General features: G+C 43.9%; 1 protein-coding gene across 1 annotated transcript in view; it reads left to right on the top strand.

Annotated features, from left to right (window-relative positions):
- Positions 1–4,013: 4,013 nt before the first annotated feature.
- FGD4 (FYVE, RhoGEF and PH domain containing 4) overlaps positions 4,014–25,986 on the top strand; it is a 166,472-nt gene continuing 144,499 nt past the window's right edge. The window contains exon 1 of the mRNA XM_056517522.1: positions 4,014–4,512. Within this exon, the coding sequence (XP_056373497.1) occupies positions 4,404–4,512 (109 nt within the window). The 5' untranslated portion in view covers positions 4,014–4,403. The remainder of the gene's footprint in view (positions 4,513–25,986) is intronic.

The raw sequence follows: 25,986 nt of genomic DNA, 5'->3' as shown, positions 1-25,986 counted from the left end.
CACTGGCAGAATGATCCTGCACTACAGAGCCCAGCAAGCCCTGCAGAGCCATGTCCTGTGAACTCTCTGCTGCACTGCTACCTTCAGGTAAGAGTCCACAGTCCTGCTGCTCTCTACTGCCCCCCGGGGCTTGTGGTGACTGCACAGCTTCTACAGTGTTACCTTGTGGTTTGTGTCTATAGTCCTGCTTCACAGGATGGACTGCTGGGACTTGTGGTGCCTCTGGAGGAATCTCTGCAGGTTTCTGCTGTTGCTGGACGCTTGCTTCTGCTTGTCTGTACAAATCCCCTTTCTCAAAAGGGAAGCTGGCTGGTCTGAGGAGTGGTCTTACACAGGACTGCTGGGTGTCATCTTTACAGGTTGTAGACTTAGGTTCAGCAGTAGATGTAGATGACTTTGGTCTTTCATTATATCCCTCAAATCGCTGATGATTCCTGAAGGTCTCAGTGACTGGTCCCATCCGCTCCAATACGTCCTCCATGTCCTGCACAGTGTCAGCGAGCTGCACAGCGAGGGAGCTCAGCTTCTTGTCATGTACAGCCTGGTTATTGGGGTTTGCTGCCTTTAGCTTGTATATACAGTCTGTTTCTGCAGCTGTAACTTTGTCTTTTTTAAAGTCTCAAGTCTCTTTACCAGAGCTGGGATCTGCTCGGCCAAACACAGTTCAGGCGCCCGCTGAGTATTGGGGGGCCGTGCTGGTGGGGTACTCACAGGACTCTTCTTCTGAGGTGGCATCTGACTCGGTGTTGCTGTGGTCACTGCTGCCGGGCCACAATCTCCAGACTGGGGACTGGGCCCCTGGTTCTTCCCAGTGACCGCACTTGTGGCCCCCTGAAGCCTTCCTGGTGTATTCCCTCTGGGCTCATCTGGCGTGCTTGTAACTTTTGCGCTGCTCCCGCTCCCGTATCGTGTGCGGTCAGACCGTATCAGGAAAGGCTGCTGCAGATTCTCCTGCATGGTCTGCTTCTCCAGGGATGTTCTCCTCTGTCTGACTGCAGGAGGGGTGGATTGTACCTGCAGCCATTACCTTACTTGATGATGATTCCTTCTTTAGTTCCAACACTTTCTTCTCATCTGTGCTTCTTACCACACTGGGACTGGCAACATTCTGCACATTTCTTCCTTCCATAGAAACTTTAGGATTTTCATCCATGGTTTGAGGTGTCTGGGGATTAATTCCCAGAATAGGCCGAGAAGCCTGGGCCTTGCTTGGGGAGCTTCCCCACCCAGGGTGGCCCCGCCCTGGGCTTTCTCCAGACATCAGGAGAGCTACACAGACACAACCTCTCAGCTAGGAGGCAGTATTACAGTAGTTATATTCTTGTATATAGGAGCAGTATTATAGTAGTTATATTCTTGTATACAGGAGCAGTATTATAGTAGTTATATTCTTGTATATAGGAGCAATATTATAGTAGTTATATTCTTGTATATAGGGGCAGTATTATAGTAGTTATATTCTTGTATATAGGAGCAGTAGGCAGTATTATAGTAGTTATATTCTTGTATATAGGAGCAGTATTATAGTAGTTATATTCTTGTGTATAGGAGCAGTATTATAGTAGTTATATTCTTGTATATAGAAGCAGTAATATAGTAGTTATATTCTTGTATATAGGAGCAGTATTATAGTAGTTGTATTCTTGTATATAGGAGGCAGTATTATAGTAGTTATATTCTTGTATATAGGAGGCAGTATTATAGTAGTTATGTTCTTGTATATAGGAGCAGTATTATAGTAGTTATATTCTTGTACATAGGAGGCAGTATTATAGTAGTTACATTCTTGTATATAGGAGACAGTATTATAGTAGTTATATTCTTGTATATAGGAGGCAGTATTATAGTAGTTATATTCTTGTATATAGGAGGCCGTATTATAGTAGTTATTTTCTTGTATATAGGAGCAGTATTATAGTAGTTATATTCTTGTATATAGGAGCAGTATTACAGTAGTTATATTCTTGTATATAGGAGCAGTATTACAGTAGTTATATTCTTGTATATAGGAGCAGTATTATAGTAGTTATATTCTTGTATATAGGAGCAGTATTATAGTAGTTATATTCTTGTATATATGAGCAGTATTATAGTAGTTATATTCTTGTATATAGGAGCAGTATTATAGTAGTTATATTCTTGTATATAGGAGCAGTATTATATTAGTTATATTCTTGTATATAGGAGGTAGTATTATAGTAGTTATATTCTTGTACATAGGAGCAGTATTATAGTAGTTATAATCTTTTATATAGGAGACAGTATTATAGTAGTTATATTCTTGTATATAGGAGGCAGTATTATAGTAGTTATATTCTTGTATATAGGAGGCAGTATTATAGTAGTTATATTCTTGTATATAGGAGCAGTATTATAGTAGTTATATTCTTGTATATAGGAGGCAGTATTATAGTAGTTATATTCTTGTATATAGGAGAAGTATTATAGTAGTTATATTCTTGCATATAGGAGGCAGTATTATAGTAGTTATATTCTTGTATACAGGAGCAGTATTATTGTAGTTATATTCTTGTATACAGGAGCAGTATTATAGTAGTTATATTCGTGTATACAGGAGCAGTATTATTGTAGTTATATTCTTGTATACAGGAGCAGTATTATTGTAGTCATATTCTTGTATACAGGAGCAGTATTATTGTAGTCATATTCTTGTATACAGGAGCAGTATTTTAGTAGTTATATTCTTGTATATAGGGGTAGTATTATAGTAGTTATATTCTTGTATATAGGAGCAGTATTATAGTAGTTATATTCTTGTATACAGGAGCAGTATTTTAGTAGTTATATTCTTGTATACAGGAGCAGTATTATTGTAGTTATATTCTTGTATACAGGAGCAGTATTATTGTAGTCATATTCTTGTATATAGGACCAGTATTATAGTAGTTATATTCTTGTATATAGGAGCAGTATTATTGTAGTCATATTCTTGTATACAGGAGCAGTATTATAGTAGTTATATTCTTGTATATAGGAGCAGTATTATAGTAGTTATATTCTTGTATATAGGAGCAGTATTATTGTAGTCATATTCTTGTATACAGGAGCAGTATTTTAGTAGTTATATTCTTGTATATAGGAGCAGTATTATAGTAGTTATATTCTTGTATATAGGAGCAGTATTATTGTAGTCATATTCTTGTATACAGGAGCAGTATTATTGTAGTCATATTCTTGTATACAGGAGCAGTATTTTAGTAGTTATATTCTTGTATATAGGAGCAGTATTATAGTAGTTATATTCTTGTATATAGGAGCAGTATTATTGTAGTCATATTCTTGTATACAGGAGCAGTATTATTGTAGTCATATTCTTGTATACAGGAGCAGTATTTTAGTAGTTATATTCTTGTATATAGGAGCAGTATTATAGTAGTTATATTCTTGTATATAGGAGCAGTATTATAGTAGTTATATTCTTGTATACAGGAGCAGTATTATAGTAGTTATATTCTTGTATACAGGAGCAGTATTATAGTAGTTATATTCTTGTATATAGGAGCAGTATTATAGTAGTTATATTCTTGTATATAGGAGCAGTATTATAGTAGTTATATTCTTGTATATAGGAGCAGTATTTTAGTAGTTATATTCTTGTATATAGGAGCAGTATTATAGTAGTTATATTCTTGTATATAGGAGCAGTATTATAGTAGTTATATTCTTGTATATAGGAGCAGTATTTTAGTAGTTATATTCTTGTATATAGGAGCAGTATTATTGTAGTTATATTCTTGTATACAGGAGCAGTATTATTGTAGTCATATTCTTGTATACAGGAGCAGTATTTTAGTAGTTATATTCTTGTACATACGCAGGATTACCATAGTTATTTTCTTATACAATCTGACCGTCATACAGATGGACGCAGCATAGAAAATGATAAGTATATATGACTCAGAGGGCATTTGCTTTTCCTTCGTTGTCGTATCTTCTCATCCTGCACAAGGTTTTATTTCTTCTTTACATCTCTGCTGATGTTTTTGTTGTTTCCTGTGAGCCAAGTGTGAATCTTGTTCTAAATCTGGAACGCCTCTGCCGTAGCAACCAGTGCATGCTGCTCAGGCAATGCAATAGCTGTGATACCCAGGTGAGAAGATTCCCCCTCAGGTGAGGGTGGGGCCAAGGTGAGGGGGGCGTGGCCTTGCATTCCTCTGTGCTGTCACTCACATTGGCTCAGTGTGCAGCAGCTGCAGATCAGCCGTAATACTGCAAGGAGATGGCTCTGCTTACAGGGAATGTATCTTGAGGATTTTTACAGGGAGACCCCCACCGCCTGCAGACTCTGGGGGCATCTGAGGAGTCGTGTGACCCTGCGGGGGGAGAAGGCGTCATAATCCGGATATCTGCCTGGACTGTGCAAATACTTTATTAGAGCAACCATGAGCACGGAGGGTTTTAGGAGAATGGCCATCAGGAGGAAGTCCAACCCCTGTCTGGCCAGTGGACCTTTAAGGGTATACGAACCGTTGGACAATGGAGACGAAGCCGGTGAGTACGGTCAAGGGCAAAGCCTAAGCTTATTAGGTGACATTAATGGTGTATATAGCAGATGGCGGTGACAACCACGACAGCCTGTATGTCCCTTATCAACATCGTACAACCAGATATTATGTGACAACCAAATAGCAGCTCTGTATTACTCAGCTTTCCTAGACCCCTGAACGGAATCCTAATCCCGTCGTCTGATATGGTCATAAACTTTTCCATGTCTATAGACTTGCCAATCAGGGTGCTGGGAAAGTTGAGGGAAGCTCCATATAGGTTGTCAGGGAAGGCACGTTGTCATCCAGCTTTCCCCGAAGAGTCTTTATGTGTATGTGTGGGGTCCCCCTGTGGCGGAGCCCTGTACACACACATCTGACTCACTGTGTCAACACCGGACTCATCCTGGTACGTTATGTTGCAGACTGCTATATACTGTACACACGTATAATGCAATATTATGGAATTTACTGTTGGGAAAGTGGGGGGGGGGTGTGGTTTGGGAATGACCCATTGCGCAATGTATTTGCCATGCGGTGTAACCTGTGCACTAGTACAAGAGGAGGAGTACATGTAAAAACTGCAACTCTTGAAGTTCTGGCAAGAGAAAGGTATTCATTCCTTAAATCCTGGTTAACTTCTTTCTTTTAAAGAATTGTTTCCCAACCAGGGTGCCTCCAGCTGTAGCAAAACTACAACTCCCAGCATGCCGGACAGCCAAAGGCTGTCCGGCATGTTGGGAGTCGTAGTTTTGCAACAGCTGGAGGCACCCTGGTGGGAAAGCCCTCCTTTAAAGGATTGCTGCTGCGATTGTGTAACCTGTTAAATTCCCTGAGCTAACATATTGAAAAATGCCCCCCTGGTGAACTAGAAAATGTGGCGAAAGACGTAAGAATCCTAAACGAAGGGTCCTCTTCAGTTCCACTAGAAAATTCCGCACTAATTAGATATCAATGGGATTCTGTGGCATAGCTCACGTGGCAGAAGTTCTGTAGTGGAACTTCCGACGAGGAATTCCGTTGTGAATGGGACCACGCTCCAACGTCCATACAGTCGTTGATGCGCCAACACAATTGAATCATCTTTGTCATTTAGAACAACTTTCGACATGTTGCCAAGATTTGTGATTTCTGGGACCCGATGGGATTGAGAGTTATAACCTGGTGAATTGCGCGGCAGCAGCCTCTGCTCCCTGGATAGCTGGCAAATCCAACCTTTTTCGCCCCATAGACTAATGCAGCGAAAGGGTCAGGTTTGAGTGGCAGCCGGGGAGTGAGGCTTGGGCTGCCGCCTCTACACCCGGCTGTTACTTGTGATCGCGTCGGGTAAAAGGAGGGAGACCAGGTGTGATCTCAGCTTGCGACACATCTGGGCAACATGGAAAAAATTGTTCTACGTGACAGTAAGGCTTTAAAGGGGTACTCCGGAGGAAAACAATGTTTTTTTTAAATCAACTGGTGCCAGAAAGATAAACAGATTTGTAAATGACTTATTTTAAAATAATCTTAATTGTTCCAGAGAATGAAAAACTGGTTTAACAGGATGTTCCACCAATTCCCAAAAGTAACCCTCCTGGGATCCACCCACAAAATACAGTGATCCCTCAACTTACAATGGCCTCAACATACAATAGTTTCAACATACAATGGTCTTTTCTGGACCATCGTAAGTTGAAACCAGACTCAACATACAATGTACGGATCTGTGAAACGTGTCAATGGCTAGAAGAACCGACCAATCAAAATGGGCATTCACTGGTAAAACCCCTGTATTACTGAAACGTATGCACTGACTAGTGTCTGGTAGCGCCCCCTACAGTACAGGGAGGTATTACATGTTCTGTACTCTTTACCTGTATTACTGAAGCGTATGCACTGACTAGTGTCTGGTAGCGCCCCCTACAGTACAGGGAGGTATTACATGTTCTGTACTCTTTACCTGTACCAGGGTTAGCTGCTCCTTTGGACACCAGGTGAGGGCGACTCCATTACTTTTTTTACTTACAGGACCCTGAAGAAGCTCCTGTCCTCTACAGAGACCAGTGTTTCCCAAACAGGGTGGCCCCAGCTGTTGCAAAACTACAACTCCCAGCATGCCTGGACAGCCTTTGGCTGTCCGGGCATGCTGAGAGTTGTAGTTTTGCAACAGCTGGAGGCTCCCTGCTTGGGAAACACTGACATAGACAAGTGATTACAGCTCCCAGTAGATCTTTCTTAGGCTGCATTCACATCATGACTTCTCCATCCGACCTGAGTACACGATTTGTATAACTTAAAATCGTATGAAATCGTATATAAAGTCTGATCCATTGACTTCCATTAAAAAATCGGATCCATTACACACATCCGATTTGATCCGCATCCGATTTCACACGATTTTTGTTCGGGTCTGAAATCGGGGTTGACCACGATTTCAGACCTGAACAAAAATCGGGTGAAATCGGATGCGGATCAAATCGGATGTGTGTAATGGATCCGATTTTTTAATGGAAGTCAATGGATCAGACTTTATATACGATTTCATACGATTTTAAGTTATACAAATCGTGTACTCAGGTCGGATGGAGAAATTGTAGAAATCGTGATGTGAATGCAGCCTTACTTTTATATGTAAGGATTTGCTTTATCTGTATTAGTTATCTATTTATTTTTCTTTAATTCTCACTTTTTCCTATTTTTGGATGACATTTTGGTGCCTTTAGAACCAATTACCAGGTTTCCATAGAGTTCTGGTCTCAACATACAATGGTTTCAACATACAATGGTCGTCCTGGAACCAATTAATATTGTAACTTGAGGGACCACTGTACTGTAAGTTGATTTATTTATTTTTTTAAATCAACTGGTGCCAGAAAGGTAAACAGATTTGTAAATTACTTTTATTTAAAAAAAAACTTAATCCTTTTAGTACTTATCAGCTGCTGTATGCTCCAGAGGAAGTTCTTTTCTTTTTTAATTTCTTTCCAGTCTGACCTCAGTGCTCTCTTCTGACACCTCTGTCTATGTCAGGAATTGTCCAGAGTAGGAGCAAATCCCCCATAGCAAACCTCTCCTGCTCTGGACAGTTCCTGACATGGACAGAGGTGTCTACTTTAATTGTTACAGGAATAGGATTGTTACGAGCCTCTGTGAAGCCCCTACTGGAAGAATAGGTGGATCTTGACCTTTTCTAGTTAGGCTAGGTTCACACTGCCTTTGTGCTCTGTCCCATTCCTCTTTTTTTTTTTTTTTTTGCACTAATCAGCCCCAAATGGTTAAGAGCACAACTGACTCCACTGGGTCACCACCAGGTCCTGACAGATCCCATTAAATGGGGTTCGTCAGGGATTTGGTAATAGTGCATGCACTATTTTTTTTTCTTCGCTAAACTCCCGTTGTACCGTCGGACTTGACGACAGAGCTCTGTATAACAGAGTACAACAAACAATGTGACGTCTTGTCCCTCTGTGCGGTTATCTCCTGAGGAGGCCAAAGTTAAAGGGGTTATCCGGCCAAAGACCTACCCTATCCAAAGGATGTCTGATCGCGGGGTGCGGCCGTCACGTTCCCTCCCATAGACTTGAATGGCGCTTGGTATGTCGCTTCCCCAGTCCTGTAACGGCCGTAGACTGGAGACGCAGCCCCTCATAGAATGCGGGTGCTGCTCTTTGGCCGGATAACCCCTTTAATGAACCTAGGTATTGCTAATGTCAGGCAAACCTGCTATGAATAGGCCACATTGTCACCAGTCCTGTCTGCAACAAAGTGGTTCCTGACCTGGGTCACACTGTAAGGATGGTCTATCTTTTCTACTTTAAGAGGTTAAGCAAGGATAAGTTGTACAAGTACCTTGTTGCATCCCACTGGATATTATCTGGAATTGCAGACTGAGTTTAGTTTAGAGTTGTTTCACAGAACCCAGACTTCTGAGGTCACAGCTTTATTAGAAAATGTTGTCTCCGCCGCACAGAAGCTACTTACCTGGGAGGCATATTGGATCTGTCATTTGGCTACATCGGCATTTCGGGGTATGAATAGGTGGCAGGATCCCATTTTCCCTTATTGAGTATATTGTATGGTTCCTTTTGCCTCGTGAGCATTTTTTGGTTTTTTATGTTGTGTTTTCTCTTTACACCGGTTCTTGTTATTTGGCACAGTGATTTTTCTATTTTGTGTAAGTTTAAACCATTTTACATTGTTCCTATGTTGTGTATAGGTATGCTGAATCAGATGACACGTCACCTGACTTTCATCAGCTGATGGAAAATGAGAATTCTGATTGGCTGATACAACCTTTGTATAGAACTGTGGTATAAGCTAATAGTAGCCATAATTAAAGGGGTTCTCCCATGCCCGAGCCTTCTGAACATCTGTTTCAGAAGGCTTGGAGCGGCGGCGGTCGCAATGTCACGGCCCCGCCCCCTCCATTGATGTCTATGGGAGGGGGCGTGATGGTCATCACGCCCCCTCCCATAGACATCAATGGAGGGGGCATGGCGTGACGTCACAAGGGGGCGGGGCTGTGATGTAGCCACCGTCGCTGCTGCTTCAAGCCTTCTTATCCGGATATTCAGAAGGTTCAGGCACGGAGTGCCCCTTTAAGGCTACTTTCAAACTACCGTTATTGCACAGTTGAAAAACAGTGGCGCCCGGCGGACCCGATTGGCTATAATGGGGTCCATCGGGACCCGCTGTTGCCCGTTGCGCTCCATCAAAGTGACGTCCGTGTGATGGAGCTGGATTGCAGATGTATCTCACTGCACTTTATTAGTACGACTGTAGTCCTAAATATGTCCCATCAGCACATGATGAAATTGTGACCAAGGTTTGTCAAGGACTGGACAAAATATGGCTGCTCTTGTTTTTTTTTTTCCAACAACAGCGCCACACCTGTCCATGGGCTTTGTCTGATATTGCAACTTACCATTAAAGGGGTACTCCACTGGCCAGCGTTCAGAAGTAAATGTCCCGAACGCTGTTTTCACGCTGCGGGGGTCTGCCACGCCCCTTGTGATGTCATGGTCACACCCCCTCAATGCAAGTCAATGGGAGGGGCGTGACGGCAGTCACGCCCCCTCCCATAGACTTGCATTGAGGGAGCGTGATCATGACGTCACAATGGGCGTGGCAGACCCCCGCAGCGCGAAAACAGCGTTCGGGACGTTTACTTCCGAACGCTGGCCAGTGGAGTACCCCTTTAAAATGAGTGGAGCTGAATTGCAATACCGCACACAACTTGTTTTTGAAAGAAAGCAGCCATGTTAATCCTTGACAACCCCCTTTATCCAGGATTAGAAAGACATGGCTTCTTTCTTCTCAAAACAGCACCACACCTGTCTTGAGGTTGTGTGTGGTATTACAACTTGGCTCTATTGAGCTCAATGAAACTGAGCTGCAATACCGCACTCCCACTGTGGACAAGAGTGGTGCTGTCTTTGGAAGAAAGTAGCTATGGTTTTCTAATACTGGATAACCCCTTTAGTCCCCTGTGGGGGGGTCTGGACTAATGTGAGTGATGACAATCTTTGTACGGCGTTGCGGAATGTGTTGGTGCTTGTAAAGATTACTGAGGCTAGGGATACATGGTCATGCAACCAAAATATAACAGAAGTGAGCAGAGACTCTGCATTTATATAAAGCCTGGGTGACTAGATTAAAGGGGTACTCCGGTGGGAATTTTCTCTTTTATTAATTCATCTGGTGCCAGAAAGTTAAAAAATCTTTACCCTTCGTGTACTTTTTAGCAGCTGTATGCTACAGAGGAAATTCTTTGTTTTTGAATTTCTTTTTTGTCTTGTCCACAGTGCTCTCTGCTGACACCTGATGCCCGTATCAGGAACTGTCCAGTGCAGGAGAAAATCCCCATAGCAAACCTATGCTGCTCAGGACAGTTCCTGACACGGAAAGGAGGTGTCAGCAGAGAGCACTGTGGACAAGACGAAAAAGAAATTCAAAAAGAAAGGAATTTCCTCTGTAGCATACAGCTGCTAATAAGTAATGGAAGGATAAAGATTTTTTAATAGAAGTGATTTACAAACCTGTTTAACTTTCTGGAACCAGTTCATTTAAAAAAAAAAAAAATGTTTTCTACTGGAGTGCCCCTTTAAAGCAACTTACTTGGGTCAATTTCACAATAGTGTCATACGGATGCATACTACGGTAGGAAGTTGCAGCCTGACTGCAGATCTGATGATTCGCGGTTAGGCCGGGACTTGTGGCTATCATATGGACGCAAAAAAAAAAAGTCTATATTACCTGAACCCAGCCTGGCCAAGAATGGCACCTCTCTCTATTCTTTCTCCCCTTCCTGTCCAGGACCTTCCAGAAAAGCCGACTACACTGGTCATGGCTGAGCTGGATCCTATACCGAATGGTTACTCCATTGCTTGTACAGGGTTAGGAAAACATGGCTGCTTTCGTCTAGAAACAGCGCCACACCTGTTCATAGGCTGTGTTGGGTGTTGCAGGAAAGTTCCTTTAGGAGTGAATGAGACTAAACTGCAATACCACACATAACCTGTGGATAGGGGTGGCGCTGTTTTTGGAATAAAGCAGCCATGTTTTTTCTAATCTTATACAACACCTTTTATTTATTTTTTAGCTTTTCTCCACCCAAGTTCACTCCAGGTGACTACCCCTATCCCCCCATCCCTATCCCCCGCTCACGGGCTCACATTTTGTAATCGGAAAGGAATGAAGGGTGACATCACCTGTGGCATCTGTCGCTGCTGTTCACATACTTGTGCTGTTGTGACTGTCGCCGCACATTATGTCTCTTTATACAATCCTTGTTCTCCGCTTCCAGGCATGAGAGCAGACGCGGGTCATGTGAGCGGCACAATACCAAGGAAATACATTTACAAGAGCCGGATTCTGCTGGCGCCGTTTCTGTACATATTATGTATTATACGGCTGCAAAATGATTGGCTCCATCTTCTGACTTCATTTTTGTGAGCACCCCCTAGGTTATTCCTCTAGCTGCATTCTTCCAAATGCAGCACCACACCTGTTCCTTAAAGGGGTACTCCGCCCCTAGACATCATATCCCCTATCCAAAGGGTGTTGGGTGCCGTGCCGGAGGCTAGTGATGTCACGGCCATGCCCCCTCGATGCAAGTCTATGGGTGGGGGCGTGACGGATGTCACGCCCCCTCCCATAGACTTGCATTGAGGGGGCGTGGCCGTGATGTCACAAGTAGGCATGACTGTGATGTCACGAGCCTCCGCCCTGCATCGCCAGTCATCCGTCACGGAGCGAAGTTCGCTCCCTGCACCGGATGTCTGGGGTGCCGCCGGGAGATCGCGGGGGTCCCCAGCAGCGGGACCACCGCAATCAGACATCTTATCCCCTATCCTCTTGGGATAAAGGTGAGTGAATGGGGTCATGTTGTGAACCACAAGTGGTGATCTGGTCCCTGTCACGGAAAAAGTGGTTGTGTAGCCCTGGCTTTATGCTCGGGGCGCATTCACACTACGAAATGTCCACCCAGAGAAATTCCTGGCAGACCTTTCATGCAGAGCAGTGCTGGCGTTGCGACCTCTCGGACATGCGCCATCACCATTGACACCAATGCACATCCCAGTGGACCTGCCAAAAGAATGAACTTGTTGGGGGGAGATTTATCAAAACCTGTGCAGAGGAAAAGTTGCACAGTTGCCCATAGCAACCAATCAGATCACTTCTTTCATTTTACACAGACCCTTTTAAAAATGAAAGAAGCGATCTGATTGGTTGCTAGGGGCAACTGGGCAACTTTTCCTCTGGACAGGTTTTGATAAATCTCCCCTGTTGAGTCCAGAATTTGAATTCCGGGTGTGGAATTTTCCGCCACGGAAATTCAGCGGCGTGCACGATGCAACAGAATCCCATTGAAAACAAGGGAAGGCTGCTGCACCAGAATTTCCGAGTGAAATTCTGGAATTTCCGTAGTGTGAACGCGCCCTAATTGTTTTGCTTTTTGACTTGTCCCTGAAACATATGAATTTGTTCAACGGGGGGGGGGGGGGGGGGGGGGGGAGGGAATTATAAAAACTAGAGATGAGCGAACTTACAGTAAATTCGATTCGTCACGAACTTCTCGGCTCGGCAGTTGATGTCTTTTCCTGCATAAATTAGTTCAGCTTTCCGGTGCTCCGGTAGGCTGGAAAAGGTGGATACAGTCCTAGGAGACTCTTTCCTAGGACTGTATCCACCTTTTCCAGCCCACCGGAGCACCTGAAGGCTGAACTAATTTATGCAGGAAAAGTCATCAACTGCCGAGCCGAGAAGTTCGTGAGGAATCGAATTTACTGTAAGTTCGCTCATCTCTAATCAAAACCTGTGAGGAGCAAGAGTGGTGCAGTTGCCCATAGCAACCAATGAGATTGCTTCTTTCTTTTTTAAAGAGGCCTGTGAAAAATGAAAGTAGTGATTGGTTGCTATGGGCAACTGCACCACTCTTCCTTTACACGGGTTTTGTAGTCAACATTGCTGGGCATTGTAGTCTCTCAGATTAGATGCTGGAGAGATCCAGGCAGAATTTAATGTGGCGGGAAATCCTCCTCGTCAGTGGTGAGCGGGCGGTGATGGATGCCCTGTCATCTCCGATAAATCTGCGGCCTCAGGCGGAGCGCGGTGGCTGCTCTTATGTAATGGCTGTGGTGCTGCGCACACCCGTCTCTGCTCAGACACGCTCCTAGTTTATTCTAGACCAGTGGTATTCAACCTGCGGGCCTCCAGATGTTGCAAAACTACAACTCCCAGCATGCCCGGACAGCCGTTGGCTGTCCGGGCATGCTGGGAGTTGTAGTTTTGCAACATCTGGAGGTCGGCAGGTTGGAGACCACTGGTCTAGAACATACAAATACTTGAGAAATTAAATAACTGACCTCGTTAGAAAAAAAAAAGTATTCACGCCCCTACCGCCCAAGATGTGGCTTATCATCTCACATCTGTCTAATTGAGCAGGTTCTGAATGGAGAACTGGAATGACTACATTACGATTGCCTTTAACCATCACGCATATAAGGCACGTGAAAGAAAGTAAGTGAACCCTTCAATTTAGTTTCTGCATATCATAATGTCTGGCGCAGGAGGAGGAGGAGATGAGCCTCCTTCAGAATTGGCAGGTGCCAGCTATGTTATATGGCTGACACCCACCTCTAAAGGCCGGGATTGGAGAAAACTCCCAATCTAGCTGTTTAAAAGGATTTTCCAGAACTTTTATTTGTTTTTTTTTTGTTAATGGCTTTGGATAGAGTATTGTGATAGCCTGGGGGAGTAGGGTATATGGGGTGACTAAAGGGTGTCTGGTTAACCCTTGCTATTCGTGACGCCAGGGTGAGGGCTCCTCTGTAATGCTTGTCCTACCGCCACCCTTCCCAAGAGCGATAGGGAGGTTTAGAATAATTGAATGTCCACAACCGGAGAGTTTGCTGAAAACAGTTGGAACTTTTACTGAAGATTTTATGCAAGCTTCATAACAGGAACAGTCTCTACAAATGCAAAGTCTCTTGGAGATTGACAAAGGTTGGGACTTTAAAGGGGTACTCCGGTGCTTACACATCTTATCCCCTATCCAAAGGATAGGGGATAAGATGCCTGATCGCGGGAGTCCCGCAGCTGGGGACGCCCGGGATCTTGCACGCGGAACCCCGTTTGTAATCAGTCCCCGCAACGTGTTCGCTCCGGGTCTGATTATGGTCGACCGCAGGGCCGGCGGTATGTGACGTCACGCTCCGCCCCTCAATGCAAGCCTACGGGAGTACCCCTTAAAGCTATTTTGAGTCCTTAGACTGATATGCGCTGTTCCACTGGATTCAGGAGATTTAGCGGGGATTAGTTTAGAATTCAAGGTTTCGTTTAGGCTGAGGCCAGTAGGTTTTCAGGCCTAGCGTGTCTTTGAAAGTTGCACAGATCCGTCCTGCTAGTCCGGCATCCACGAGAGCAGCAACCCAAGAGAGCGATAATTGGCTACAGCTCCCTTATATGGGCAAGGGCTGGACTAGAGCTAATTGGTGCAATACTTCTGTCAATCATCCTTACATAGGATTATGGGTAGCATGTGACCCAAGGACCTCCAAAGGTCCTTTAACATACCATAGAGGAATTTATATAGTCACATGACTGAAGGTCCTGCGACGCTAACAAGGTAAGCATACTAATATGCATTATATTAAATATACACATTATTATTAAATATGTACATGTAAACATTATGAAATTTGAGGAGAGGCGACTAGGGGCTGTCCCACCTGGGGGACCCTACCTGAGCGTAGTTACTCTGACTTTGGGGACCACCATACTAGGTACGGTATGCAATACGGTACCAGGACACCACAGTATCATGGGATTCTGACACCCGGTATGCCCACTGATCAGCTTATTGCTGGGTAACAGCAGCTCAGCTCCCATGCAAGTGAATGGAAGCTGCATGGGCACTACACAACGTGCGGAGCTGTCTTCATCCGTCTATTTTTACTGTGTATGCTGATGCCGCAGCTTTGGTGAGCTCCCAGGTATTGGACCCCAACAGATCAAATATTAATTCCCTATCCTGAGGACAGTCCATAAATAAAAAGTCCCAGAAAACCTCTTTAACCTTTTAGAGGCTGTGGTTATTAGCTACTAGAGCATCTAAGTCTCTAAATATAGTGTCTGTACTTGTGTGTGATGGCTGGTCTTGGAACTCTGATGTCATCTTTGTCCCGGATGTTCATTTTTAGCAGCATACAAAATTAGTGTTGTCTAGGGCCTTTCCCAGGTTGCAGGGCGGCCGAGAGAGTGCATCACTAGTCAGGTGTTAAAAGGGAACCTGCCTGTGCTTCACTGGGTGGAGGGACCCCCGGTGAGAGGGAGATAATTCTTCACAAGGCTGCAGGAAATTGTAGTTTCAAGCACAGCACACATGGTAGGGAGCCTAGCTGTGCTGCAATGGGTGGGATGGAGGATATGTGGCAGGGAAATATGTCACCTTTCACCTAGAAACAAGGGATCCTTGGAATTGTAGTTGCAAACAGGAAATAGTCATTTCACACAAACTAACCAGTAGCGTGATGGGGGACACAAGACATGGCCATTTACCACCAATACAAGCACAGATCCTTGGTAAGCATGTCCAGTACTGGCTGACAGGTAATCAGTAAAGTCACCTTATGTTGGATAGCCCCCTTTAAATAATAGATTTAAAAAAAAAAAAAAGTTTTTCTTCATTTTTTATTGTATTTACATTCATGTCAGTCATTCAACACAAGAATTAAGTCAGCCTATGATGTCATCCGATTCTGCCATCACCAACAAAAAAAACCTGTTCCGGGAGCTGCGGCCACTTGTTTTAATAAACTTTTTTTCTAATTAAATTGCGAGCAGTTTAGAGCCAACTAAAACATTCGTAAGGGACCTGAAAGACCAATCTAGTGTATAAACTCGCCAGTCGCTTTGCATTAGGTTGATCGTGCGCCCAGAATTTTACTTAAGTAATAAGAGCTTTTGTCCCAACCAGTCTGTCAGGAATAGTGAGCCGTACGGGAGATTTCTCGGTAACTTCTGTATGAATTGTAATCTTATAATAACAACAACGTAGGGCAGATTTAACTGGTTTTGGTCCAGGGTACTTTGGGTTTTAGGACCTGACATTTGATGCTGGTACCAGAGGGTAGAGCCCTGCATCAGGATTGGGATCAATCCTGGGACCACTGGACCCAATAAAAAGCTTGCGAGCACGGGCCATAATGAGGTTGTTGTAGGCGGTCACAGAACATACAGGGGGTCCCGCAAAATCCTGTGCAGTTCCCCAAATCTATGAAATGGCACAAGGGAGTATTGAAATTGCACAGGGGTTATGAAATGGCACAGGGGGTACTATCGCTGAAATCTGTTACAAAATGTTTTCAGAAGCAGGCGGGATTGGACACGTTGCAGGAGCGGGCAGGAGTGAAACACACACCTTGCAGGAGCAGGCAATAATAGTCAGAAATCCTGCAGGAACAGAATAATTCCACAGTAGTAGTAGTAGTCCACATGGTGGCACAGTGACACAACCTGGAGGTGGCAGCAGCATGAGGAGACCATAATCTGGCAGAATGACACAGCCTGGAGTTAGCGGCAGCAAGAGGAGACTATATAGTGGCTGAATGTCACAGCCTGGAGGTGGCGGCAGCATGAGGAGACCATATAGTGGCGGAATGACACAGCCTGGAGGTGGCAGAAGCAAGAGGAGAACATATGGTGGCAGAATGAGACAGCCTGGAGCTGGCATCAGTATGAGGAGAACATATGGTGGCTGAATGAGACAGCCTGGAGGTGGCATCTGCAGCATCAAGAGTCCAGAAAGTGACCCGGTGACAGAGTGGGGCGGTGTGTGGCAATACCAGTACCCGGTGACGAAGGTGGGTGAAAGAAGGAGAACTTGGCATCAGATGTGTGGCATCAGGCGGGTGGCAGGATCAAAATAGTTGCTGAGGCAGGTAGATACAAGAAAACGGTCTCTTTTGTAAAAGTGTTTAGAGTGCACAAGTATTGAGAATATGCACTACGTAAAACTTAACTTTTAATAATATTCTTAGGATAAAATATATGTACCCAAATTTTTTTTTTTTAACAAAAGGAAAGGTATGCAAAAAAAACACCATGTGCCACCAACACCACCAAGTATTGGTGTGATGCAAAGACCTCTAAAAGGTGGAAGGGAACAACGTATGGTTCATTGTAAACGGCGGGGTAAAAACTTCCCCTGTAAGGCCTTATTCTCGCACTATTAATTCCCTTATTGGCAAGTGTTACTCGCCCTAAAAAGGGCAGCCCCACAAAGGAACCTCTCCCTATTTCCACCTAAAAACACTGCCATTTCCCAGGGTTTTTAGTTGGAAATATGGAGAGGTTCCTGTGTGGGGCCACCCTTTCTAGGACGAGTAACAGTTGCCAAGAAGGGAATTAACAGTGCGAGAGTAGGGCCTTACAGGGGAAGCTTTTACCCCAACCTGTTACAATGGACCATACGGTGTTCCCTTCCACCTTTTCGAGGTCTTTGTATCGCATCAATACTTGGTGGTGTAGGTGGCACGTGGTGTTTTTTGCACAGCTTTCCTTTTGTTAGATTTCAAAAATTATTTGGGTCCATATATTTTATCCTAAGAAAAGTTAAGTTTTAGCTAATGCATATCCTCAATACTTACTTGTGGTCTGATGTGGAGGAATTTCTGTAACTGGGGACCAGCACCTTAATTATGTTTTGCAGTATCCATGGCAGCACAATGAGAGAGCCTGGAGGTGGTAGCATCAGCATGAGGAGACCATATGGCGGCACAATGACAGAGCCTGGAGGTGGCAGTATCAGCGTGAGGAGACCATATGGCAGCACAATGAGAGAGCCTGGAGGTGGCAGCAGCAGACCATATAGCAGCACAATGAGAGAGCCTGGAGGTGGCAGCATCAACATGAGGGCCATGCCAACTGAGGGTTGAGTCTGAGGAACCCACTGACTGTTGACTGGGGGTGTCGGATGTCACTTGGGATGAAGTGGATGTCCAAGTGAACCAATAAATCACGGTTGCTAGGTTGCTGGTCGAGACACGACTGCTAGCTGACACAGGGAGCTCAGACCTCTTGCTGTGACTCCTGCTTCCACACGCCCCTACTCTGCTGCGACCTCTGCCTGTGCCTGATGAATTTAATTCTCTGCCACTCCTCTGTGCACATCTTGGCACTTCTCTGTCTGACATACATATATCCGTGCGTATATGTGTGTATATGCGTATATGTTTTGCGTATATGTTACACTTATGAGAGGAGGACAATGCACTCCACTAAAAATAACGTACACCACATAGGTGTACGTACAGTTTACAACTATGAGAGCTGGACAACATGCTCAGCTTAAAACTGTATAAGGCTACAGAAACAAGGGTGTAGCTTTAGCTGATCTTTCACAGTAACTAGGCCAAAATTTGTTTTTCAGGAAAAAAAAAACGTACACCACCTATGTATGGACAGGTTACACTTATGAGAGGAAAAAAAGCTCCACTACGCAACCTGTATTAGGCACTGTAATCAGGTGACAATGGCTTTTCGTGCTCACCCTAACTGTCCCCTGTTAGCTTTACAGTTGTTGTACAACCAACTGCAGCAGTACAGAATCTCTGTGTAGTACAGCCCAGTACAGTATTATTAGGCACTAATAGCAGGTGACAATGGCTTTTAGTGCTCTGCCTAACTGGCCCCTTTTAAGATTTAGAGTTGCTGTATACCATTGCAGCAGTGGAGTCGCTTTGTATTACACCCAAAAGTGTACTTTCTCTCTCTCTGTCTATCTCTGTCAGTGCTTTTATGCAGTGATTTGGGCTTATGGTGTAGCCGCAAGATGGCTGCCGATTATATAGGGCTGTGACATCACAGGGGTGGCTGGCTGCTGTTAGGCTGCATGTGATTCAGGGTCATCCCCCCAACCCGCCTTGCCACCTTCCCAGAGTTCCTTGCCCTCATGTCTTCACATGTGGATCCGCCATTTTAGATGCCCTGGAGCCTGGACCGCACTAAATGGTGTTTAATAAATCCATTCGTGCCATCGAATCGCGTTGATATTCGGATCCGTTGCAAAGCAAATTTTTCCTGAAATTCTTAATGAATTCAGATTCGTCAGATTCAATTCGCTCATCCCTAAAGGTGATAGAAGCTACAATAATGTTACACTATTATGGAACAATTCATAATAGAATGGTATAATTAACCCCTTAGGATCTTGATAACATGTCATTAAAGACTGATATCTTCGCTATGAGCTTCACAGAAGGCCATCATCTCTCTATAATTTCCTGTTCCCTTGTTGTTTCTTGGAAGATTAATACCTTCAATCCCTGATCCACCTTGGGTGTTCCCAAGAACTGCAGGTGTGGACCTGTATTTTCGAAGCTGCATCCCACTGGAAAGTTTATAGAACTCAAGATCCTCAAGGTTCTCCATGTCTTAGTTAGCTGGGAGAGAATCTGGAGTTTTTGTTTTATTGGGTGCTGTTTTTATGGTCGACAACAGTGTGTTATTATATTTTTATGTAGAGGAACGTGGAATGAAGCCATGTCCTTGGAGGGGACCTGCCCCAGATGCAGAGCTCCCTCATCCTGCCGGTGTCCTATCCCAGGTGAATGTTTGATGCCAGTTTTTCTGTTATGTTTATATTTAAGGAGGGAGAAATGGGAGATGCCAGTTCATTGGAAAAATGAACGCCCAAGAGGGTATGGTGGCCCCATTTTATACAATGAATTATTGTGGGATCTACCAATGTAGCTGCGGGCAAGGTTGTGGGTCTCTGAATCCTTTAGTTCTGATGACGTTTATTATTTTACCTTTTATTCTAGGGGACAGTGCGATTTTATAGTGAGAACACATTTACATAGGTTTTATGCTATCTTTTTCATTGTTTGCAGGAGGAGCTGTAGTTTTTATTTACCATGCAGGAAACATAATGATTTTTTTTATTATTATAGTTTTGACATTTCTGTATGTCTCGATACAAAGTTTGTTTTATATGGTAAACAGGTAAAGGGGGTGTTTCTAAAAACTTTTTTGATTTGACCACTCTGAGTACTAAGATGGAAGATCTAGGGTCCCTCACTAGGCCCCTGGCTGCCATCCTAACTGCAGGGAGAAAAAGGCCATCAGTGACCAAAGGACAGAGGGGACTGTCACTCACTGTCTTATCGCCTAGAGATGGAGCAATCACTGTGGCATTTAAAGTGTTGAACGACCATGATCTGAGATATCTCTCAAATCTGGAGGGTGTCAGCTGTAGAAAACAGCTGACACCCAATTGTGGTAACCACCGGTGTATGGCGGTGTATTAACCCCTATGTGTTTGTGGTGTGGTTTTCAGGTTCCGGAACACCACTCACTCGGATTCTCCATTATCCCACGGGCTAGTAGTGAGTAAACAGTCCACAACCAGTTATGGGTAAACGGAGGCTTTACTGAATAGAAGACAGGTGAAATTATCTTCACAGCTAAGGCCAGAATTCCCAAAGAGGTGGCCAGGACCCAGAGGACCTCGCAGCTTGCTGGACCAATACTTGTAATAAACTTGACTTTGATTTGTAATTAGACTTGACTTGACTATGTGCAGGACTTGACTAGATGTAGTGACGGCAGACACAGACTTGTAGACTTACTGGAGAGACTTGTAGCTTTGTGGTACTCCAGATGCTGAGCACTTGTCCTGAGATCTCTGGTAGCTGCTTCAGCAAAGACTCAGATCAGATGGTAGGGTCTAAGAGAGCTAATTAAAGATGGACACCCCTTTTATATAGTGGGGGGCTGGACTATAGCCCATTGATCAAGCTGTGGGTCATAGGTTAAAGCTGGTGCTCTCTGGGAGTACATGTGACAACAAATCATGTAACTGCATAACGTAATATGTGACAAGCTTACTCACAGGTCCTTGAGACCTCCACAGGTCCTTGAGACTATCTAGACATAGGGATCCTGTCTAAGCATTAAGGGAACATACACACACCATATAGAACAACAGGGAGAAAACATAGGGAGACCCTGCAGGTCACTGAGGGACTCAGCTTGACAGGGCCTGCAGGTAGTATAGGACCATGTACCTGGACATTACACAATGATTATGAAGCAGCTGAGGCTACGTTCACACTGCCATTGTGCTCCTACCTGTTCGGCTTTTTTTCTTGTGCCAAGCGGACACAGAATAGCTCAGAGCACAACTGACACTGCTGGGTCCCGAAGGATCCTGCTGACTTGAATAGGGTCCATCGGGGATACAGTATTTTACCAGAGCGGAGAAAAAAAATAAATAGAACATGCAGAATTTTTTTCTCTGCTCAACTCTCATTCTTCCAACTGATTTGCCAATGGAGCTCCCTTTACCAAAGCACAACTGCCATGTGAATGAGCCCGAAGCTCCTGAACTTGCACCATACAACTTTCCCAAAATTATGATGCACATGTACATCAAACGTTGGGAATGGGTTAATGGTAGCTGCAGGCAGAATCTTAGCATTTTCTCACTTACATTTGGTGTTCTATCCTATGTATATTAATGGGGTATTCCAGCCTTTAAAAAATATATTCTGATGGGACAGAGGGGAAATATAAAAAAAACATACTTACCTAGCCTTGGTCCCTTACTGTTTACTGCAGTTAGCGTTTGCCTTCATACGGTGCCCCGATCTTCTGGAGCAGGACCTGCTCACTCAGCCAATCACTGGCCGAGATGGGACACTGCTGTGGCCAGGGACTTTCTGAGCTGGCAGGTCCTGCACCAAGTGCTCGCCTCAAATGCAGGAAGGCGAGAGATCAGAGGAACAGATGGAGGCGAGTAGGAGCTGCGAGGAATCAGGGCTAAGTACGTTTTTTTGCTTGCGGCTGTTTTTTTTTTTTTTTTCTTTCTTTTTTAACCCCCCAGAAGCATATTATTTAAAATGTTTGAATAACCTTTTAAGAAATATATCTGTACAGAATTTAGAAACTTTAGTGCGGCATGGTATTAAAGGGGCACTCTGGTGGAAAACTTTTATTTTTTTTAAATCAACTGGTGCCAGAAAGTTAAACAGATTTGTAAACTACTTCTATTGAAAATTCTTAATCCTTCCAGTACTTATTAGCGGCTGTATATTATACAGGATATTATTTTCTTTTGGGATTTCTTTTCTGTCTGACCACAGTGCTCTCTGCTGACACCTCTGTCTATTTTAGGAACTGTCCAGAGCAGCATATGTTTGCTATGGGGATTTTCTCCTGCTCTGAACAGTTCCTGACATGGGCAGAGGTGTCAGCAGAGAGCACTGTGGTCGTGACAGAAAAGAATTGCCTCTAAAGCATACAGCAGCTAATAAGTACTGGAAGGATTAAGATTTTTTTAATAGAAATAATTTACAAATCTGTTTAACTTTCTAGCATCAGTTTATTTAAAAAGAAAACGTTTTTTCCACCGGAGTACCCCTTTAAAGGGGTTATCCACCATAAGGTGATTTTAGGACATACCTGTCAGACAGTAATGGACATGCTTAGGAAGGGTCTGTGCTTGTCTTGGGGCTAAATGGCTATGAGATTACCATAACGCTGAGGCTTTTTGTGAACTGGCTATTTTTGTTGGAGTTCGTTCCCTCAAACTACAAGTTCCATGATTCCTTGTTAGTAAGTGTGAGGTCACTTTTCTCCTTCTCACACATCAGCCACCCCACCCACTGAAACACACCTGTGATCCCTTCCATGTAATAGACCAGTGTTTTCTAACTAGGGTGCCTCCAGCTGTTGCAAAACTACAATTCCCTGCAAAATGATCTCCCTCCCACCATTGAAGCAAAGACAGGCTCCCTCTGATCACCTGACAAGCAATGTAATGTCTCGGGCTGCGCTGCAACCTGGGAAAACCTGAGAAGAAACCCATTTTACATGTTGTCAAAAATAAACTTTGGGGCAAAGATCACAAAATAATTGCGAGAACACAATCAAACACAGGTACAGACACTATATTATGAACTGCACTAACTTTACAGCCCCTGTTGCACAGTCAAATAATAAAAAAATACCAAAATACCCCTTTAAAAGGTTTCTCCTTTATAGGAGGGCACGTCTTCAAGCTCCTGGCTCGTTTCCATGACTTTGGAGCCCGTGTGTACTTGGTGCAAGATTTCCTAATCTTAAAGCACACGAGCTTGATAAGAGTTATTTATTAATCTGGTCTCAAAGTTCACTCGTAAAGAAATCCTATCCAGGAGACATGTTAAAAGAGTCAAATTCTCATGTTGCAGGATCAGGAGGTTCACCCTCCAAAATGTTTCTTATCTAAGAATAAAAATTTAAATATTTAAAGATAAAAACACAGGTAAAATATTTCAAAAATGTATTTGTTACAGTCAAGTCCTTCGATTATAGGCATTTTAACAGGATTTACCATAAATTTATGATAGATGGGGGTCCTACTTTTTGTTCGTAATAATTCTGTAAATATAGTCCATCAATTTGGTATTCTGCTATCTAAAAAAAAATGTTTTTACATATATAAAAAAAAACAAAAACTGTGCAGTCTCTTAGGATTCATTCACACTAGGTATTTTCTGAACAGAATACCACTTGGAAAATACGATGCAGCAGCCTCCCACTGTTCTCAATAGGATTCTGCTGCACCATTCACACGTTCCGCCTCGAAAATTCTAGACCCCAGATTCATGTACACTTTCATTATTTCGGTGGAATCCGGTTGGAAATGAATTGCCGTCAACTGAAATGCATTTCCGAGTGGTCCTAGTGCCAGCTTGTTTTGCCGGTGCCCACTCCAGAAGGTCCGAGATTCCGTAGTGTGAATGTGCCCTTAGTAGAGTTCATTTGAAAACCAGAAGAACTGGACAGGACTGTATGACTATCCAGGGGATTTAAAGGGGTACTCCCATGGAAAACTTTTTTTTTTTTTAAATAAACTGGTGCCAGAAAGTTAAACAGATTTGTAAGTTACTTCTATTAAAAAATCTTAATCCTTCCTGTACTTTTTAGGGGCTAAATACTACAGAGGAAATGCTTTACTTTTTAGATTTCTCTGATGTCATGACCACAGTGCTCTCTGCTGACCTCTGCTGTCCATTTTAGGAACTGTCCAGAGCAGCATATGTTTGCTATGAGGATTTTCTCCTTCTCTGGACAGTTCCTAAAATGGACAGCAGAGGTCAGCAGAGAGCACTGTGGTCATGACATCAGAGAAATCTAAAAAGTAAAGCATTTCCTCTGTAGTATTTAGCCCCTAAAAAGTACAGGAAGGATTAAGATTTTTGTTAATAGAAGTAATTTACAAATCTGTTTAAATTTCTGGCACAAGTTTATAAAAAAAAAAAAGTTTTCCATGGGAGTACTTTGCCCCTGGACATCTTTGGCTACTTTGGATGGGGTATAAGATGACTGATCGCGGGGGTTCTGGCCACTGGGACCTCCGTGATCTTCTGGCAGGCAACCTGGCTTTCTAATCATTTATGTTCAGAGCGCTGGGCTCGGGCAGCCGTGGTTGTGACGTCATGCCATGCCCCTCCCATTCATGTCTATAGGAGGGGCTTGACAGCTGTGGTCGCCCATCATGCCTCCTTCCATAGACATGAATGGAGGGGGCGTAGCGTGACGTCATGACCATGGCCGCCCGAACACAAATGCTCAGAATGCCGAGGTGCTGGCCAAAATATCAGACTTCCTATCCCCTATTCTTTGACTAGGATATAAGATGTCCAGGGGCAGAGAACCCCTTTAAAGGCGTACTCCACTGGGCAGCGTTTGGAAAATTTTGTTCCGAACACTGTGTGCGCACTAGGGATCGACCAATTATCGGTCTGGTCGATATTATCGGCCGATATTCACATTTTCGGTATCGGCATCGGCAATTACCTTCCGGTGCAGTAGCGGGGGGTCGGGGGGGGGGGGCAGTGGCGGTGACAGGACTCAGGTGGACCCCAGTACAGGCGGGGGAGAGAAGCGGGTGGCGGCTGCGGTCTCTGGCACCGCAAAATCCACTGCAGGTTATTGATTTAAAGCGCCCGCTTTAAATCAATGATCTGCATCGGTGTTGCCCGGGGGGGGGGGGGGGATAAATAGCCGATAACGTATACCAGAATATCGGTATAAGTTATCGTCTATCGGCCCTAACCTCCACAGAGTATCGGTATTGGCCCTAAAAAAATCGATATCGGTCGATCCCTAGTGCGCACCCCCTCATGACGTCACACCATGCCCCCTCAATGTAAGTATATGGAAGGGGCACAGACTTGTATTGAGGGGGTGTGGAATGATGTCAAGAGAGGGCCGTGGCCGACCCCTGCTGTGTACACACAGCGTTCGGAACTAAATGTTCCAAACGCTGACCAGTGGAGTACCCCTTTAAGGTTCTGCGTCAAAAACACTTATTTTTTTCAACCGTTATAAAGATAAATTATATAATGAATCTGCATAAAATTTTTGATTTAAAAAACACACTTCCTTAATGCAACATAGTAAGACACTTATAGTAAATAGCATTAGTAAATTAGAAAACGAGGACTTCCCTTTCTCAAAATGAGCGAGAAAAATGTTTTAGAAACCTCTTGATGGACGAGATGTATCACAATCTCTATTACGTCACCCTCAACTTCTCGACAGTGTAGCACTTCCCAAAATGGTTTCCTGTTGATGAGAACTATCGGTATGAATATGCACATAGACGAGGGTCACCATATGAGAAAGATGGGATAAATTCCCACGTCATACTGTATGATGAGTAAAAATACAAAAAACAACAAAAAAAAAAAACAACCCAAAATAATAAATTGGACCAAGAGAGACCACCAGAGTATGAAGTTGGTTGAATGAGTGACCCCCACACAAAGAGGGCAAAAAAAAAGTGATCTGTGGTAGAGGATGTGATGCAAGGCAGATGGAGTTACCCTAGGGGCAGATGGCACTAACCCGTTGTATTCGTGACGCCAGGGCGTGGTTTATCCTCAATACCACACGAAGATATACCGCTGGATCCTGGGCTAGGCATGGGGGCAATAATGACTCAGAT

This window comes from Hyla sarda, chromosome 4, assembly GCF_029499605.1.
Source record: "Hyla sarda isolate aHylSar1 chromosome 4, aHylSar1.hap1, whole genome shotgun sequence".
NCBI classification, from domain to species: domain Eukaryota; kingdom Metazoa; phylum Chordata; class Amphibia; order Anura; family Hylidae; genus Hyla; species Hyla sarda.
This window is presented reverse-complemented; position numbering and strand designations above follow the sequence as displayed.